The sequence below is a fragment of the Leuciscus leuciscus genome (assembly GCF_965113295.1).
Source record: "Leuciscus leuciscus genome assembly, chromosome: 7".
Classification (NCBI taxonomy): domain Eukaryota; kingdom Metazoa; phylum Chordata; class Actinopteri; order Cypriniformes; family Leuciscidae; genus Leuciscus; species Leuciscus leuciscus.
Window position 1 is genome coordinate 2,101,908 of NC_138731.1, and position 18,130 is coordinate 2,120,037.

Consider the following 18,130-nt stretch of genomic DNA (forward strand, 5'->3'; position numbering starts at 1 on the left):
GCAAAATGCCTGAAAATTCATAGAAACAGTAAATAAAAATGATTTAATGCATTATCACTTTCGACCAATAGGTGGCGCAGTTACAAAACTGATGTGATGTGGTCAGAGTGAAGTGACAATGACACATACAAAGTTTGGTGTCAATATGTCAAAGCATTGCAGAGATAAAGCCTGAATAGTGCTTTTAGCATCATGCCTCAACTTTGCTGCTGCGCTATACAAAAATGGTTTCGTCAATCGAGACGAAATCGATAACTATAAGTCGGCACGGTCTGGAGATGATACGATTCGATTTTGGTGAAAATCGGACAAACGGTGTAGGAGGAGTTCGAAAATGTATGTTTTGAATGAAAATCAAGATGGCGGACAGGAAATTAGGCCAAATAAGGAAAACTTGGTTTCTATGTTCTCGGCTTGACCCAAGGAATCTATTAATATCAGTGGCATTTCAATAGGCAGATTTATTCAAAAGTTATTAGCATTTTTAGAAGTTTTGTTATAACTTTTGACCACTAGGTGGCGCTGTCTTGAAATATGTTGGGTACTTTCAGGAAATGGTGCTGAAGGCACTTTCTGAGTTTCATTAAATAACACCAATGCATTTGTTTAGTATAGCATTTTATTTCACAAAACTGTATTGAAGTCAATGGGAATTTCATGTTTTGTTCTATTATAGCACCACCAAGAGGCTCAGTCACACCATTTTTTTTACGTGTCCTCAGAGTGAGCCCATACATATCTGTGTCAATTTTGGTGAAAATATCTCAATTCGCTTCGGAGTTATAGACATTTATATGAAAAAACACGTAAAAAATGACTGACACATGACTTTGATTGAATTTTACTACCCCTTACTATCAATATTTTCGCATTTGGGCATTGGCGAATAGCTATCGACCTATGTTTCCAAACTTCTGACGGTGGTTTCGTCTCGATCGGACAAGCGGTTTCGCAGATATAGCCAAATGTTTTTTAAGCGCTAAATCACAACGCTACACAAACCGTAAGGCGAAACCTAGCATGTTTGGTATCGTAGGACTCGGCAAGGATTCAGGAGTCTAATTAGATGAGTCTCGTGAAAATAAGTCGACCACACCCAAAGTTATAAGCATTTGAATAAAAAGATTAACCACTAGGTGGCGCTGTTTCGAAACTTCTCAGGCTCCTTCAGGACATCGTGCTGATGACCAATACCAAGTTTCGTAACAATCCGTTCATGCGTTCTTAAAATACAGCATTTTAGCACAAAATTCAAAATGGCCGACAGTCAAAATGGCTGATATGGTTAAATTGGATATCAGTCGACTCGGCATTTTGCCCTGAATCTAACAAGACCAATTTTATGATTTTTGGACAAACTGTTCAGAAGTTATAAGCAAAAATAGCCATTTTTCATATCTCTGGACCAGTAGGTGGCGCTGCGCCGAAACGCAGCATGTAGCCTCAGGTCATGCTTGTGATGACATGTACCAAGTTTGGTCTGAATACGATAAAGCGTTGCGAAGATACAGCCTTACGACTGTTTTCGCAAGCGCTACGTAAAATTTGTTCGAGCGTTTATTGAAAACGGTTTGACAAATCAACTAGATTTTAATAACTTTTTGTCAGCACTGCCTGAAGATGATCTGGTTCAATTTTCGTGCAAATCGGACAAACTGTCTAGGACGAGTTCGAAAAAGTAGGTTTTGAGAATAATTCAAAATGGCGGCCATGTTTTTATGACGGAAAATGACGATATAGGGTGCAATCGAATCGGCATGAGCTCAGGAATCAGAGGAAAAAATAATTTTGTTGATTGGCCTTACGGTTCAAAAGTTATTAGCAAAACAAAAGTGAAATTTTGGACAGGTGGTGGCGCTAGAGGGAATGACTTAGACACACCAAAATTGGTGTATTTAATGTTGGGACTGTCCTCTATCAGAATGTCAAACCATTACAACTTTCCCGCAATCGGTTCTATGGGCTGCCATAGACTCCCAGAGTGGAAGAAGAATAATAATAATAATAATAATAATAATAATAATAATAAGAACGGGAACAGATACAATAGGTGCCCGCACCTTCGGTGCTTGGCCCCTAATAATAATAATTAAAGCTGCAAGCAGCATTTAGCGGGGCCAAGCACAATCAGATGACAAGACATGCCAACATTGCTGAAAGTGTCAGACCAACTGCAACAATGAGCAATTAAAGACATTAAAGAGGATTTTAGGCAAAATGCCTGAAAATTCATAGAAAGAGTAAATAAAAATATGATGTAATGCATTATCACTTTCTACCAATAGGTGGCGCAGTTACAAAACTGATGTGATGTGGTCAGAGTGAAGTGACAATGACACATACAAAGTTTGGTGTCAATATGTCAAGGCATTGCAGAGATAAAGCCTGAATAGTGTTTATAGCATCATGCCTCAACTTTGCTGCTGCGCTATACGAAAATGGTTTCGTCAATCGAGACGAAATCGATAACTTTTAGTCGGCACGGTCTGGAGATGATACGATTCGATTTTGGTGAAAATCGGACAAACGGTGTAGGAGGAGTTCGAAAATGTATGTTTTGAATGAAAATCAAGATGGCGGACAGAAAATTAGGCCAAATAAGGAAAACTTGGTTTCTATGTTCTCGGCTTGACCCAAGGAATCTATTAATACCAGTGGCATTTCAATAGGCAGATTTATTCAAAAGTTATTAGCATTTTTAGAAGTTTTGTTATAACTTTTGACCACTAGGTAGCGCTGTCTTGAAATATGTTGGGTACTTTCAGGAAATGGTGCTGAAGGCACTTTCTGAGTTTCATTAAATAACACCAATGCATTTGTTTAGTATAGCATTTTATTTCACAAAACTGTATTGAAGTCAATGGGAATTTCATGTTTTGTTCTATTATAGCGCCACCAAGAGGCTCAGTCACACCATTTTTTTTACATGTCCTCAGAGTGAGCCCATACATATGTGTGTCAATTTTGGTGAAAATATCTCAATTCGCTTCGGAGTTATAGACATTTGTATGAAAAAACACGTAAAAAATGACTGACACATGACTTTGATTGGATTTTACTACCCCTTACTATCAATATTTTCGCATTTGGGCATTGGCGTATAGCTATCGACCTATGTTTCCAAACTTCTGACGGTGGTTTCGTCTTGATCAGACTAGCGGTTTCGAAGATATAGCCAAATGTTTTTTAAGCGCTAAATCACAACGCTACACAAACCGTAAGGCGAAACCTAGCATGTTTGGTATCGTAGGACTCGGCAAGGATTCAGGAGTCTAATTAGATGAGTTTCGTGAAAATATGTCGACCACACCCAAAGTTATAAGCATTTGAATAAAAAGATTAACCACTAGGTGGCGCTGTTTCGAAACTTCTCAGGCTCCTTCAGGACATCGTGCTGATGACCCATACCAAGTTTCGTAACAATCCGTTCATGCGTTCTTAAAATACAGCATTTTAGCACAAAATTCAAAATGGCCGACAGTCAAAATGGCCAATATGGTTAAATTGGATATCAGTCGACTCAGCATGTCGCCCTGAATCTAACGAGACCAATTTTATGATTTTTGGACAAACTGTTCAGAAGTTATAAGCAAAAATAGCCATTTTTCATATCTCTGGACCAGTAGGTGGCGCTGGGCCGAAACGCAGCATGTAGCCTCAGGTCATGCTTGTGATGACATGTACAAAGTTTGGTCTGAATACAATAAAGCGTTGCGAAGATACAGCCTTACGACTGTTTTCGCAAGCGCTACGTAAAATTTGTTCGAGCGTTTATTGAAAACGGTTTGACAAATCAACTAGATTTTAATAACTTTTTGTCAGAACTGCCTGAAGATGATCTGGTTCAATTTTCGTGCAAATCGGACAAACCGTCTAGGACGAGTTCGAAAAAGTAGGTTTTGAGAATAATTCAAAATGGCGGCCATGTTTTCATGACGGCAAATGACGTCATAGGGTGCAATCGAATCGTCATGAGCTCAGGAATCAGAGGAAAAAAGAATTTTGTTGATTGGCCTTACGGTTCAAAAGTTATTAGCAAAACAAAAGTGAAATTTTGGACAGGTGGTGGCGCTAGAGGGAATGACTTAGAAACACCAAAATTGGTGTATTTAATGTTGGGAATGTCCTCTATCAGAATGTCAAACCAAAACAACTTTCCCGCAATCGGTTCTATGGGCTGCCATAGACTCCAAGAGCGGAAGAAGAATAATAATAATAATAATAATAATAATAATAAGAACGGGAACAGATACAATAGGTGCCCGCACCTTCGGTGCTTGGCCCCTAATAATAAGAACGGGAACAGATACAATAGGTGCCCGCACCTTCGGTGCTTGGCCCCTAATAATAAGAACGGGAACAATTACAATAGGTGCCCGCACCTTCGGTGCTTGGCCCCTAATAATAGGAACGGGAACAGATACAATAGGTGCCTACGCACCTTCGGTGCTTGGCCCCTAATAAATATAGCTGCAAGCAGCAATTATCGGGGTTCAAGCGGTTTAAGGCCTTTAAGCACATGCATAAAAAATATATTATTATTATTATTAGCAAGCATGTAACCACTTACATCATAGATGGAGATGAACATTTACAGCCAATACAGTAAATTTACCATAAGAAATATAAGGATTTAAAGTTTTTTTTAAAGTTCACGATAATTTATTGGCCGATGGCGGACATGTTTTTTGAGATCCGTCAATGTACGGCATAGACAATCATGGCAGCTCGCACAAAGAAACGGCATGCCAATTTCCAAGTCAACCGGACTAACGGTAGCATAGTTATGACCATTTTCATGTCTTTTCAATTTTATAGCGCCACCGAGTGGCCAATCGCCGCGTTTATTTTTACTGTGACGTCAGATGGAGCTCTTGCATATGTGTGCCAAGTTTGGTGAAAATATCTCATTTCCTTTTTGAGTTATAGCCATTTTAGTAAAAGTGGCTCCTCCCACTTCGAATATTTTGGCGCCCCTTAGCGACCGTGAATCAAAATTTCTAATTTTTTTTATGATAATTATTGACAGTCAGACTCCAGAGAATCTTTCTGTAATCTTTCATACTTTTGACAGCTGTAGGGCCCCCGTCAGGCCGATCGGGGCGGGCCTTGGTGACGATGTAGGCGGTGTGAGCACTACCAGCCCCCAAAGTTTCAAGTCTCTACGACTTACGGTTTTGCTCTGCCCAATCACTTTTAGGGGAGAATGCTGATCCTTGGAAAATTTTACAATTACAATAGGGTTTCAGCACTATGCGCTTGAATCCCTAATAATAATAATAACAACAACAACAACAACAACAACATGACATTTTGCACATGGACTAAAGGGAAAAAAAGCATGGCTATACTCACAGGAGGCCGAAGGGGTTGATGGAGAGGCTTCCGGAGGGAAACTCCACCTTCCCGTTGTAGCCGTCCTCCAATCCCTGCAGCTGCAGCAGAGACAGGCGAACCTGAGAGAAGAAGAAGAAGAAGATGATGACCGGAAGAAGATGACCTGAGAGAGAACAGGCCATGAACTAGAAGAGGACCTGAGAGAGAACAGGCCATGAACCAGAAGAGGACCTGAGAGAGAACAGGCCATGAACCAGAAGAGGACCTGAGAGAGAACAGGCCATGAACCATTGTCATGTGACACTGATACAAGAACAACCAATCACTCTTCAGTATGCAAATGAATGCAAGTAGGAAGACCAATCAGTAATGACATACTGCTGTCAGTAGGTGATCAAGGTAATAAATGTCATTAAGGGTGTAATGTTTACACAGAGAGTAAGCCTAAGGTCTAATAGAGGGTATGCATTGATGTCACTTTCCCATGGGAACACACTCCCTCATCCGGACTGTCCATCTGTACTGAGTAAAACAAACGATTATCAGTTTAAACTAATGGTTGGACTCGATAAAGTGTTCCTAACAACTTACCAAAGATCCAGTGATCGTGGATATTGATATGCAGCAGGAATTGTGTTTCCTGACATTTATTTGTGCCTGATTTCGACGCCGGGGAAATAAATAAAGCAAATTTGCCTGTGAACGCTTTATATAAATATAATATAGATCTAAATCCATGTGATCACTTATATTAATGATATATATATACAGTGGGGAGAACAAGTATTTGATACACTGCCGATTTTGCAGGTTTTCCTACTTAAAAAGCATGTAAAAGTCTGTAATTTTAATCATAGGTACACTTCAACTGTGAGAGATGGAATCTAAAACAAAAGATTCAAAGATTCAAAGAAAATTCAAAGAAATGAATTTGCATTTTATTGCATGACATAAGTATTTGATCACCTACCAACCAGTAAGAATTCCGGCTCTCACAGACCTGTTAGTTTTTCTTTAAGAAGCCCTCCTGTTCTCCACTCATTACCTGTATTAACTGCACCTGTTTGAACTCGTTACCTGTATAAAAGACACCTGTCCACACACTCAATCAAACAGACTCCAACCTCTCCACAATGGCCAAGACCAGAGAGCTGTGTAAGGACATCAGGGATAAAATTGTAGACCTGCACAAGGCTGGGATGGGCTACAGGACAATAGGCAAGCAGCTTGGTGAGAAGGCAACAACTTTTGGCACAATTATCAGAAAATGGAAGAAGTTCAAGATGACGGTCAATCTCCCTCGGTCTGGGGCACCATGCAAGATCTCACCTCGTGGGGCATCAATGATCATGAGGAAGGTGAGGGATCAGCCCAGAACTACACGGCAGGACCTGGTCAATGACCTGAAGAGAGCTGGGACCACAGTCTCAAAGAAAACCATTAGTAACACACTACGCCGTCATGGATTAAAATCCTGCAGCGCACGCAAGGTCCCCCTGCTCAAGCCAGCGCATGTCCAGGCCCGTCTGAAGTTTGCCAATGACCATCTGGATGATCCAGAGGAGGAATGGGAGAAGGTCATGTGGTCTGATGAGGCAAAAATAGAGCTTTTTGGTCTAAACTCCACTCGCTGTGTTTGGAGGAAGAAGAAGGATGAGTACAACCCCAAGAACACCATCCCAACCGTGAAGCATGGAGGTGGAAACATTCTTTGGGGATGCTTTTCTGCAAAGGGGACAGGACGACTGCACCGTATTGAGGGGAGGATGGATGGGGCCATGTATCGTGAGATCTTGGCCAACAACCTCCTTCCCTCAGTAAGAGCATTGAAGATGGGTCGTGGCTGGGTCTTCCAGCATGACAACGACCCGAAACACACAGCCAAGGAAGCATCTCAAGGTCCTGGAGTGGCCTAGCCAGTCTCCAGACCTGAACCCAATAGAAAATCTTTGGAGGGAGCTGAAAGTCCGTATTGCCCAGCGACAGCCCCGAAACCTGAAGGATCTGGAGAAGGTCTGTATGGAGGAGTGGGCCAGAATCCCTGCAGTGTGTGCAAACCTGGTCAAGAACTACAGGAAACGTATGATCTCTGTAACTGCAAACAAAGGTTTCTGTACCAAATATTAAGTTCTACTTTTCTGATGTATCAAATACTTATTGTCATGCAATAAAATGCAAATTAATTACTTAAAAATCATACAATGTGATTTTCTGGATTTTTGTTTAAGATTCCGTCTCTCACAGTTGAAGAGTACCTATGATAAAAATTACAGACCTGCAAAATCGGAAGTGTATCAAATACTTGTTCTCCCCACACACACATATATATATTTATATCAACCATCATGTTGTCCTGCCCTACAACTTGTATAGTTTTTTGTTAGTGTTCATTTAAAAACATCCAATTATGCAGAATATACAATGGTGAATATTTAATTGATGAGTTGTCAATACAATATATAGTGTATGATTTTACCCCTAAATTCAGCATATAGACACACAATGAAAACTGCAAATCCAGCTTTCACTGCCTGGAGTTTCTTTGAATTGCAGCGATTCATTTGCTTCTCTGTTCTGCAGCTTTCAGCGGTCTGTAAAAATATACCTCAGATGTCTTGTCAAAACTATTTATACAGTCAATCTCAAGGCCCTTTACTGTTTTAGATGTGTTTTGTGTGTTTTTCACACTGAAAAAAAAGCTTCCACTCGGTGTGTGTAACCGCAGTGGCTCCGGCCGACGGTGACGACACACACACACCCCCTGTAAGCAGCGGTGTTTGGGGAACTCTTCTTCACGCACCTGATGCCAGTACGGCGAGTCGGCGTGCGTGTCCATCTGCTGATTGAGCCACTGCAGGTTAGTGCTGATGTAGTCTTTGAGCCGCTGACAGTAGCCGGCGTCACGAGCGGACGGCTCACAGTAACCCAGCAGTGTGTTCATCCAGTGCTGGGAGATCAGCTGCGGCACACAGAACACATTAGCTCACTTACACTCATGGACTCTGCTGTCTGTCATGAAGAGCACGCTGTGTTTCTGATCTCTGTTGTGATGTCACACATCTAGAGAAGCAGTTTCATGCATACGCTCATATGTTACAGTAAGAGGTAATGACAGATGACATACTACACACTCAACCGTCTATCCATTCATCATCGGAAGTGTCCAACATTCCACACTTCAGTGAATTAAATGCATCATCTGGGCATCTTTTTTCGCACTATTTAAACTAACAATGGCTTAGAATAGTGCACAACTACACAAATCAGGACCACATACATACTTGATGGGGTGTGGATCAGCTAGAGAAGAAAAACAGTGGCCAGGCGAATTATATTTTATATTTTGCATTATTTCTATAAAAACAATCACTGCATGGTATGTAACAAATATTTATTTGGCAAAGCAAACATAAGTGCTTATAGATTAACTTTACATGTGTTGTCTAGAAGCTATTTTGTACAAAGCGCCCAAAAAAAAAATGCATGTAAAATTAAAATCACAATCTTTCACAATCACACTGTAATGCTGGGAAGCTAGGAGCTATAGAGTTATGTATGATATGGATTAGACGTGCACCTGTGAGGTGATGGAGGCCTCCACGAGTCCCGCCGCATACGCCTGCAGAGAGTCATTATAGACGCCACTGGTGCTGACCTCCAGATACGCCCACCTGACACACACACACACACATTAATACAAAGCCGTGTTACTGTCATCTACACTGAGAAATAATGCAATTCTTCATCTCACGCATGTTTAGTTTCTGCTACTTTGGACCAAATTAACATTACAGCAACCAAAGACTCGTTCTTCAATCGCCGTCGACAGAGGCAGCGTGTTTTGTTTATGCTTGTAAGACAACTCTCTCTTCAATGTCTCTCTTCATGTGCATCTCTGGGCTTGCCTCATTTAGCATTTAAGTTTATGGAGTTAATAAAGTGGAGTTATTAAAGTGGAGCGCGTTGCCGGACCACATCCGTGTGCAGTGTAAATGTCAAACCTGTAAAAGGTTTAACCTGTAAGCAATTTCTGAGAAATGGACCGCGTAGAGATCTACATATTGGCTACATACTTGTAGCCAATCAGCTTTAGGGGGCGTGTCCACTCATGAAGGGGAGGAGAGAGAGTTAGCCAATCAGCTCTAGGGGGCGTGTCCACTCGTGAAGGGGAGGAGAGAGAGTTAGCCAATCAGCAGTAGGGGGCGTGTCCACTCATGATGTGGGGGAGAGAGTGTGAGCCAATCAGCTGTAGGGGCGTGTCCACTTGTGATGGGGAGAGAGAGTGAGCCAATCAGCAGTAGGGGGCGTGTCCACTCGTGATTGGGGAGAGAGAGTGAGACAATCAGCAGTAGGGGGCGTGTCCACTCATGATGTGGGGGAAAGAGTGAGTCAATCAGCTGTAGGGTGTGTGTCCACTCGTGATGTGGGGGAGAGAGTGAGCCAATCAGCAGTAGGGGGCGTGTCCACTCGTGATGGGGGAGAGAGTGAGCCAATCAGCAGTAGGGAGCGTGTCCACTCGTGATGGGGGAGAGAGAGTGAGCCAATCAGCAGTAGGGGGCGTGTCCACTTGTGATGGGGGAGAGAGTGAGCCAATCAGCAGTAGGGGGCGTGTCCACTCGTGATGGGGGAGAGAGTGAGCCAATCAGCAGTAGGGAGCGTGTCCACTCGTGATGGGGGAGAGAGAGTGAGCCAATCAGCAGTAGGGGGCATGTCCACTCGTGATTGGGGAGAAAGAGTGAGTCAATCAGCTGTAGGGTGTGTGTCCACTCGTGATGTGGGGGAGAGAGTGAGCCAATCAGCAGTAGGGGGCGTGTCCACTCATGATGGGGGAGAGAGAGTGAGCCAATCAGCAGTAGGGAGCGTGTCCACTCGTGATGGGGGAGAGAGAGTGAGCCAATCAGCAGTAGGGTGCGTGTCCACTCATGATGTGGGGGAGAGAGAGTGTGCCAATCAGCAGTAGGGGGCGTGTCCACTCATGATGTGGGGGAGAGAGTTAAACTGTTAAACTGACACGTGTCGTTTGTTCAGAGACTGTAGTGCTCGTAAATGTAATGAATATATTATTAGACCTTTTAAATGTTCTTCTGCGTTTCTCCCTCATTTTGGGAGTTTGTTGTCATATAGGGTTGTATTTTTTAAATACTTCAAGTTGCCCTCATTTTAATATTCATGTATCTGTATAATGAGTGTGTTGCATGTCTGTGTTAAATTGGTTGTTGTCTCCTCTTCCCGGCCCTCTACTCTCCCACTTTTCCACAGCTTTACACACCCATTTCTCAAGTGTTTTTGAGTTCTGAGGTGTGAGTAGCCGCATTCCCACTGTCTGGCCTAAAGCGAGCTGCTAGTACGCAGTCCAGGGCCAGTCGTGTTTACACTGTCACTCCCTGGGCTTGATTGGGCCTCGTCTGGGCTTCCTCTGGGCCAATGGCCAGAGGTTTCTGGCCCGCCGAATACCTTGGTCCAAAGCAGGCCAACTCGGGCTAGAGGAGTGGTTACGAACAGAGGCGGAGTTTACCTGGTCCGACAGGAGAAACACGGCTGTTCACCAGCCTTAAACAGGGGGGTTTCATGACATTTAAAGAGGAATAACACGCTGGTTGAGTTAAAAGTAACACAAAATGTGTTGTCCTTATCTAGACACATAGATGGTGTTAAGAAATAAAAGGTTGTTGTTTTCAACACGTTGGTTTTAAGAGTCAAAAAACACCCACATCTCTGTTTAGTGCAAAAACAGCCGCAAAGCTGCAGAGAATCAGCGCTGGGGTGAGAATCTGCGTTTGGAGAACGGGACTGAGGCGCGACAACTTTAGAAAGAAAGGTTTAAAGTGAAAAACGATCGGGGAGGGCGTCGCGTCATCAGCAGATCTTTATAAAACTCTCAACTCTCTTCTCCAGCTCTTCGTGATCATCAGATCTTTATAAACGCGTCTCTCTTCTCCAGCTCTTCGTCATCATCAGATCTTTATAAACGCGTCTCTCTTCTCCAGCTCTTCGTCATCATCAGATCTTTATAAACGCGTCTCTCTTCTCCAGCTCTTCGTCATCATCAGATCTTTATAAACGCGTCTCTCTTCTCCAGCTCTTCCAGCTTCAGCGGATCACGAGCGGCACTGACTGCGTTTACTGGCACCATCACCACAACCTCAGCTGTAAGTCTCTCCGTTTAATGTGTGTTAATGTCCTTGCTATACACACCAGTTACAATAAACTGAGCGTGTTAATCTTCAACGAGGACAACGTTTTTATTTTTGGGTCACTTATTGTTTTATATGTGAATAAAAGCATCTGTTCATCATGTAAAGCGATTGAGTCTCTTCAGAACATGTGGAAAAACATTCATATGGGTTAGTTTGACAATGTCTTTCTGAACTCTCTGAAGCGTCACAGTAGTAGTTGCGTAACTGTCAATGGAGGGATCAGAAATCTCTCTGATTACATCAAGGATATCTTCATTTCTGTTCTGAAGATGAACGAAAGTCTTACAGGTTTGGAACGACATGAGGGTGAATAAATAACGACTGAAATTTCATTTTTGGGTGAATTAACCCTTTAAAATAACTATTATACACCTATGTGTGACAATACAAATCTTTTTGCTGGCATTTGAATAGAAATACATTAGTGTAATGTAGAACTTTTGGAATTTTTTTTCCCTTGTTCAATTCATATGATCAATAGCCTATATATTCTCTTAATAATAATAAAAAATGTATAATGCACTTTTCTAAAACCCAAAGCGCAAATATAAAAATAATACAATATAATACAACAATTAATTAAAAAACAGTCTTAATAATCTTGTTAAAGGGTTCCAACGCTGGTGCGTTTCTGATGGTAAGAGATTGTTTTGTGCTTACAGGTGAAAGTGAAAGTAACAACAATTGCTGTGATTATAATTGTGAGCAAAACAATCGTTATCAATTTAACCAGTTTTCATTGACTAAAACTACAGTAAAATGCCCTGACATTTAGTCAACTAAAACTACATTATATATATTATATTATTATAAAAAATTAAATAAAAACTTAAATCGCAGCACTCATTTAAAAAAGAAAAACAACGCTCTGTGTGAACCGGCACTAACGGTGTTTTAATGATCCGATAGAAGAGCAGCTTTGATATATCCTCCGGCATGCTTGAACATGTTGCTTCACACTGTTGATGATCTGTCCAGCAGGGGAAGCATGAGTACACTCGTCATTGGCTTAATAGTGGGGGGGGCCATCCTTGTTGTTATCGTCATCGCCGTCACCTGCTGCTGTCTCAAGAGTGAGTGCTTCCCACAGAAACCAGTCCAGTGCTTCTCAAACACTCACATTCTCACAGTGGACAAACTGAATGATGAAATTATGTGTTTTTTTTCCCACAGAAGGTTGAGGATCATTACCCAGCATTCCCTCTGAAGACTGCGCCTCACTGGATAATGATCCCTCAAGACCAGCGGACGTGTTTTAGTCGAGTTCTTTTTTCTTTTTTCTCTATTATTTTCGGTTTCTCCTTTCTGTTTGTTTTTTGTTCAGTGGCAGTTTTCCTTCATTTAGTGTTTTGTTCCAGTTTTTCATCTTATTTAGCTTTATTGAGTATCAAAGACTAAAAATAACTAATGTTTTGTTAGTTTTGTTGGTTAGTTTCAGGAAAAGAAACCACCATGGTTGTGTTTAAAGGAAGTGTGAACATGTTTTCTGTTGAGTTTTTATCTTTTGAAGGTCTAAATGTGAGAGATTTCCCACAGTCCTCTTCTGTTCAACATGTGAACGCTTCACAGTTCCCCGACCAGTGGAATAAAACACAAACCATCTCCAGTGCTTGTATTGTTATTATTAATCTAAAGGAATAGAGTATATTAGATATATTTTACTCCTTTTATTTGTGTATTTGAATATTTTTAAATGCAGTGTATACTTTTTGCCCATAATAAAAACTAAAAAATAGTAGAGATTATTTGATCTGTTTTGAATATGATCCTACAGTATATTTCCTGTTAAATGTATATATATATATAGATCGGGGCACAATGTAATGTGGGGCTAGTTGTCACACACTTGTCTTAAATACTTCCACACATGCTAGCATGACGAAACTTATATATAGAGGAAACACTATATAGAGGAAAAATTGCACCAAAATTCTGAAATCTTTGGAAGATATCCCTGAACATTTATTTAACCATAGCAAAATTACATTTCTTGTGTTAATTTTTCATCTCTATTTTTTGAGTTTATTTAAAATTAGACAAATCTGATATTGTTTGAATCTCCAATATGTTATTTAACAGTTGAGATAGTCCTTTAATGCTGATCTGACAGCAGAAACACTCGCCGGGTTTAAAGGAGACATATCATGCTTTTAAATCGTTCCTTTTTACATATAAATCATACATTTGTGGTCTATATAAAGCGGAACTGCAATGCTTGGGTCTGAATTCCTCATTATTATAGCTCCACAGGCCCCTTTTCTACCCCTTTTCTGATGTGCGTCTGAGAGCAACTCGTTTTGGTGCGGTCTCTTTAAATGCAAATGAGACACTTCATACCCCGCCCCCTCTCCAGGTTGTAGCGGTGACACTCGGTTCAACTCCACCCCGTTCGTCCATTTTTGTAGTTTGATAGCAGAGATAGGATTATCTAGCGGCACAGAAACTTTTGGACATCCAAGATTTGTGTCAACACAGAAAACATTTCATCATTGGATAGTTTTTTCGTTTGATTAAAGTGTTGTTTTATGTCAGCTTAATGCCCGGAACGCTTTTCAGAAAAGATAAGGCAACTTATTTAGCACAATTCACACGGTAATTCAGGAAAAAAAATCTCTGAATGCTCCACATGAAACTTTGGTCTTCCGACCTTTTACCACCGTGTCGATTTATTTTGATTAATATGTGCGAGGGAGAGAGAGCAAGACAGCGCTTAGTTTGGAGACGGTGAAGTCTTGTTTACACTTTCGTCTGGCTCCGAAGAGACAGAGAGAGCACGCGCAACTGTGTCTCTCTCTCTGCTCGTTCTTTCAGTTAAACATGCGCCTTGTCACAAGCGCGGAGAATAGAATAGAGCGCGTAATAGAGAATAGAAAAATCGGAACAGGTTGCAAAATATGACCAAAACAGAATATAAAGATATCAACGAAGCACCTGAAGAGACTAATTTCAACTTTTCTGTACTTCTAAACACTCCAAATATACAACAAAATGCATTTAAGGGCTAAAAAAGTGGATTTAGCATGATATGTCCCCTTTAAACCCCAGTTGTGCAGATGGGGCATGTTGTCACACTGCGTTACAATGAGCCTCTATTAGAACTATTCTATTCTGTTCTATACTTTTATCAATTCTATTGAGAAAACATTAGAAAAAGGTGAATAAAGACAGAGTCAATGTTCAGAAATTATTCATTATTATTATGTTGTGAACTATGCTGTATAGCTGTTTTGCGGTGTGTTCGTTGTCTAACTCAAAAAATAGTTTATTTTTAATTATTGAAGAATGCCAAAAAGTTAATAACTGTATTTTCTTGAGAAAATATTTTAGTTTGTCTTGTATATTTTTTTATTACATCAGATAACATTTTAATCTGTCATATGGTCATGTTACAATTAACCCCTCCTATGGGGCATGTTGTCACATTTCACTTCCATTCTTTTGGGGTATATCAAGAAAAAAGTATACACTGTAAAACAAAACCACATAATTGTACTATAGACATGTGGGAAAAAATTATATATATATATATATATATATATATATATATATATATATATATATATATAAAGCATTTTACAACTATTAGCCTCTACGGTCCTACATTATTAAAGTATTAACATTGGACAATGCACTGAAACATTACTATATGAAGTTGTAGTTTTTTCTCTACTTAACTGTAAAGGAACCTCCTCAATGTTAAATTATAATTTTATGTTAATTCGATACCTTTTCAAAAGTAATTTGTACACTGAACAAAATTATAAACGCAACACTTTTGTTTTTGCCCCCATTTTTCATGAGCTGAACTCAAAGATCTAAGACTTTTTCTATGTACACAAAAAGGCCTATTTCTCTCAAATATTGTTCACAAATCTGTGTAAATCTGTGTTAGTGAGCACTTCTCCTTTGCCGAGATAATCCATCCACCTCACAGGTGTGGCATATCAAGATGCTGATTAGACAGCATGATTATTGCACAGGTGTGCCTTAGGCTGTCCACAATAAAAGGCCACTCTAAAATGTGCAGTTTTATCTCACAGCACAATGCCACAGATGTCGCAAGTTTTGAGGGGGCGTGCAATTGGCATGCTGACTGCAGAATGTCCACCAGAGCTGTTGCCCGTGAATTGAATGTTCATTTCTCTACCATAAGCCGTCTCCAAAGGCGTTTCAGAGAATTTGGCAGTATATCCAACCAGCTCACAACCACAGACCACGTGTAACCACACCAGCCCAGGACCTCCACATCCAGCATCTTCACCTCCAAGATCGTCTGAGACCAGCCACCCGGACAGCTGCTGCAACAATCGGTTTGCATAACCAAAGAATTTCTGCACAAACTGTCAGCAACCGTCTCAGGGAACCTCATCTGCATGCCCGTCGTCCTCATCGGGGTCTCGATCTGACTGCAGTTCGTCGTCGTAACCGACTTGAGTGGGCAAACGCTCACATTCGATGGAGTCTGGCACTTTGGAGAGGTGTTCTCTTCACGGATGAATCCCGGTTTTCACTATACAGGGCATATTGCAGACAGCGTGTATGGCATCTGTGGGTGAGCGGTTTGCTGATGTCAAGGTTGTGGATCAAGTGGCCCATGGTGGCGGTGGGGTTATGGTATGGGCAGGCGTTTGTTATGGACAACGAACACAGGTGCATTTTATTGATGGCATTTTGAAGGCACAGAGATACCGTGACGAGATCCTGAGGCCCATTGTTGTTCCATTCATCCACGACCATCACCTCATGTTGCAGCATTATAATGCACGGCACATGTTGCAATGATCTGTACACAATTCCTGGAAGCTGAAAACATCCCAGTTCTTGCATGGCCAGCATACTCACCGGACACGTCACCCATTGAGCATGTTTGGGATGCTCTGGATCGGCGTATACGACAGCATGTTCCAGGTCCTGCCAATATCCAGCAACTTCGCACAGCCATTGAAAAGGAGTGGACCAGCATCTTGATATGCAACACCTGTGAGATGGATGGATTATCTCGGCAAAGGAGAAGTGCTCACTAACACAGATTTACACAGATTTGTGAACAATATTTGAGAGAAATAGGCCTTTTGTGTACATAGAAAAAGTCTTAGATCTTTGAATTCAGCTCATGAAAAATGGGGGCAAAAACAAGTGTTGCGTTTATCATTTTGTTCAGTGTATAATGTCATGAAAAAGTGTCACTAAATTGCTGGCTCTCCAGTCAGACGCACACAAGAAAACCGTCAGCAGCCTGAGAACGTGCGGGGGCGGGGCTACAGGTGTTGCTCCGCCCCCTGACTGCTCTAATTGGCTCAGCCGTCTCTCATAGGCACACTGCTTTAAACTATAGCATAGCTTGGAGAAATACCTTACAGTAAAACGTAAAAAATAATTTTAACATTAGGCATTACGTTTATAAAGATAGTATTGGGTAAATTGGCAGTGGGCGGGATCACACAGACCAAAACAAAAACACTGAACACACATTTCAAAGCAAAATAACTGACTGTCGCATTGTTCTTCAGAGAAACGAGTATGTGAACTTAGCATGTTTCCTAAAACATTTTTATGCTTTAGTAGTCAAAAAAAAAAAAAAATACACATCACTTTTAACTATTTAAGGTGTGAAAAGCCCATGAGAATGCTGACAGCTTCTTTTCTATTAATCAGTTTTTAGATCCATGTTACAGATAAATTATATTAAGCGGATCCGGGACCCCCCCATAAGGTATTAGGGACCCCCCATAAGAAGTAAAAAACTGAATTAGAGGGGTCCCTCAGATACTTTTATTTTAGTAAAAAAAATAATGACAAATCTGATTAAATGCATGCAATGGATACGGTAAATTTCGTGAATTGATTATTTACAATAATTTATTTTAAGTTTGTTTACAGGCTAGTTGCCATGTCTCTTTAAAATGTAAACGCCCCGCCCCACATCTAAAGAGCGCTGTGCGCATGACATCGTTGACTGACAGGACTGTTTGATTGGCACCGCTCCGGTAAAGCTAAATTTAGCTTTTAAAAAAAATGGAGAAAAATAAACCTCCACTCGCAGTCGGGAAGAGAAAGCTTCTTACTGACTTTTTTGAGGGGTAATTGTCTCTCTCTATATATCTTTCTACTTTATATCTATCCACTCCATATCGGGGCTTTTGTATTCCTTGCATAAATTGGAAACATTTAGGCTTAAGTTACTATTTTTTTCATTATTAATAGTCCTAGTTCTACAGGAATGCTAGAGATCTCGATGAAGATGGATAACAGCTTTTTAGCAATTATAAAGGGAGCGCTCGTTGTGCGCTTTCTATGCTTTCTAATATCCATTCAGAATTTGTATAAAACTTGTTTTTCATGCTGCTAGGACCAATGGCCACGTAAACACTGCAAAGTTTTGGGAATTACATACGCATTTATGCGGGATTTACTCTTGAAATAGCAATGATTGACATTGATTGCCATAGCATTGTTTGTTTCTGAATAAAGCAGCCTTTTTCACTGAAATGGTTGAATAGTCTGCTGACTGACTCACTCACTCATAACAGTGCTTTGCCGCCACCTACTGGAGGTAACTATGTAAAAATCGTGCTGAAATAGTTGAAAAATCCCCA

General features: G+C 40.9%; 1 protein-coding gene and 1 long non-coding RNA gene across 2 annotated transcripts in view; one reads left to right on the plus strand and one right to left on the minus strand.

Moving 5' to 3' along the window:
* plbd2 (phospholipase B domain containing 2) overlaps window positions 1–18,130 on the minus strand; it is a 55,723-nt gene that overhangs the window by 27,776 nt on the left and 9,817 nt on the right. The window contains exons 2-4 of the mRNA XM_082174460.1: window positions 8,915–9,008; window positions 8,138–8,296; window positions 5,356–5,456 (exon numbers count right to left, since the gene is read on the minus strand). Coding sequence (XP_082030586.1) covers window positions 5,356–5,456; window positions 8,138–8,296; window positions 8,915–9,008 — 354 coding nt within the window. The remainder of the gene's footprint in view (window positions 1–5,355; window positions 5,457–8,137; window positions 8,297–8,914; window positions 9,009–18,130) is intronic.
* LOC309502200 lies at window positions 11,200–13,279 on the plus strand. The gene is made up of 3 exons (XR_014207183.1): window positions 11,200–11,486; window positions 12,513–12,607; window positions 12,708–13,279. It is a non-coding gene; the product is annotated as an uncharacterized lncRNA (long non-coding RNA).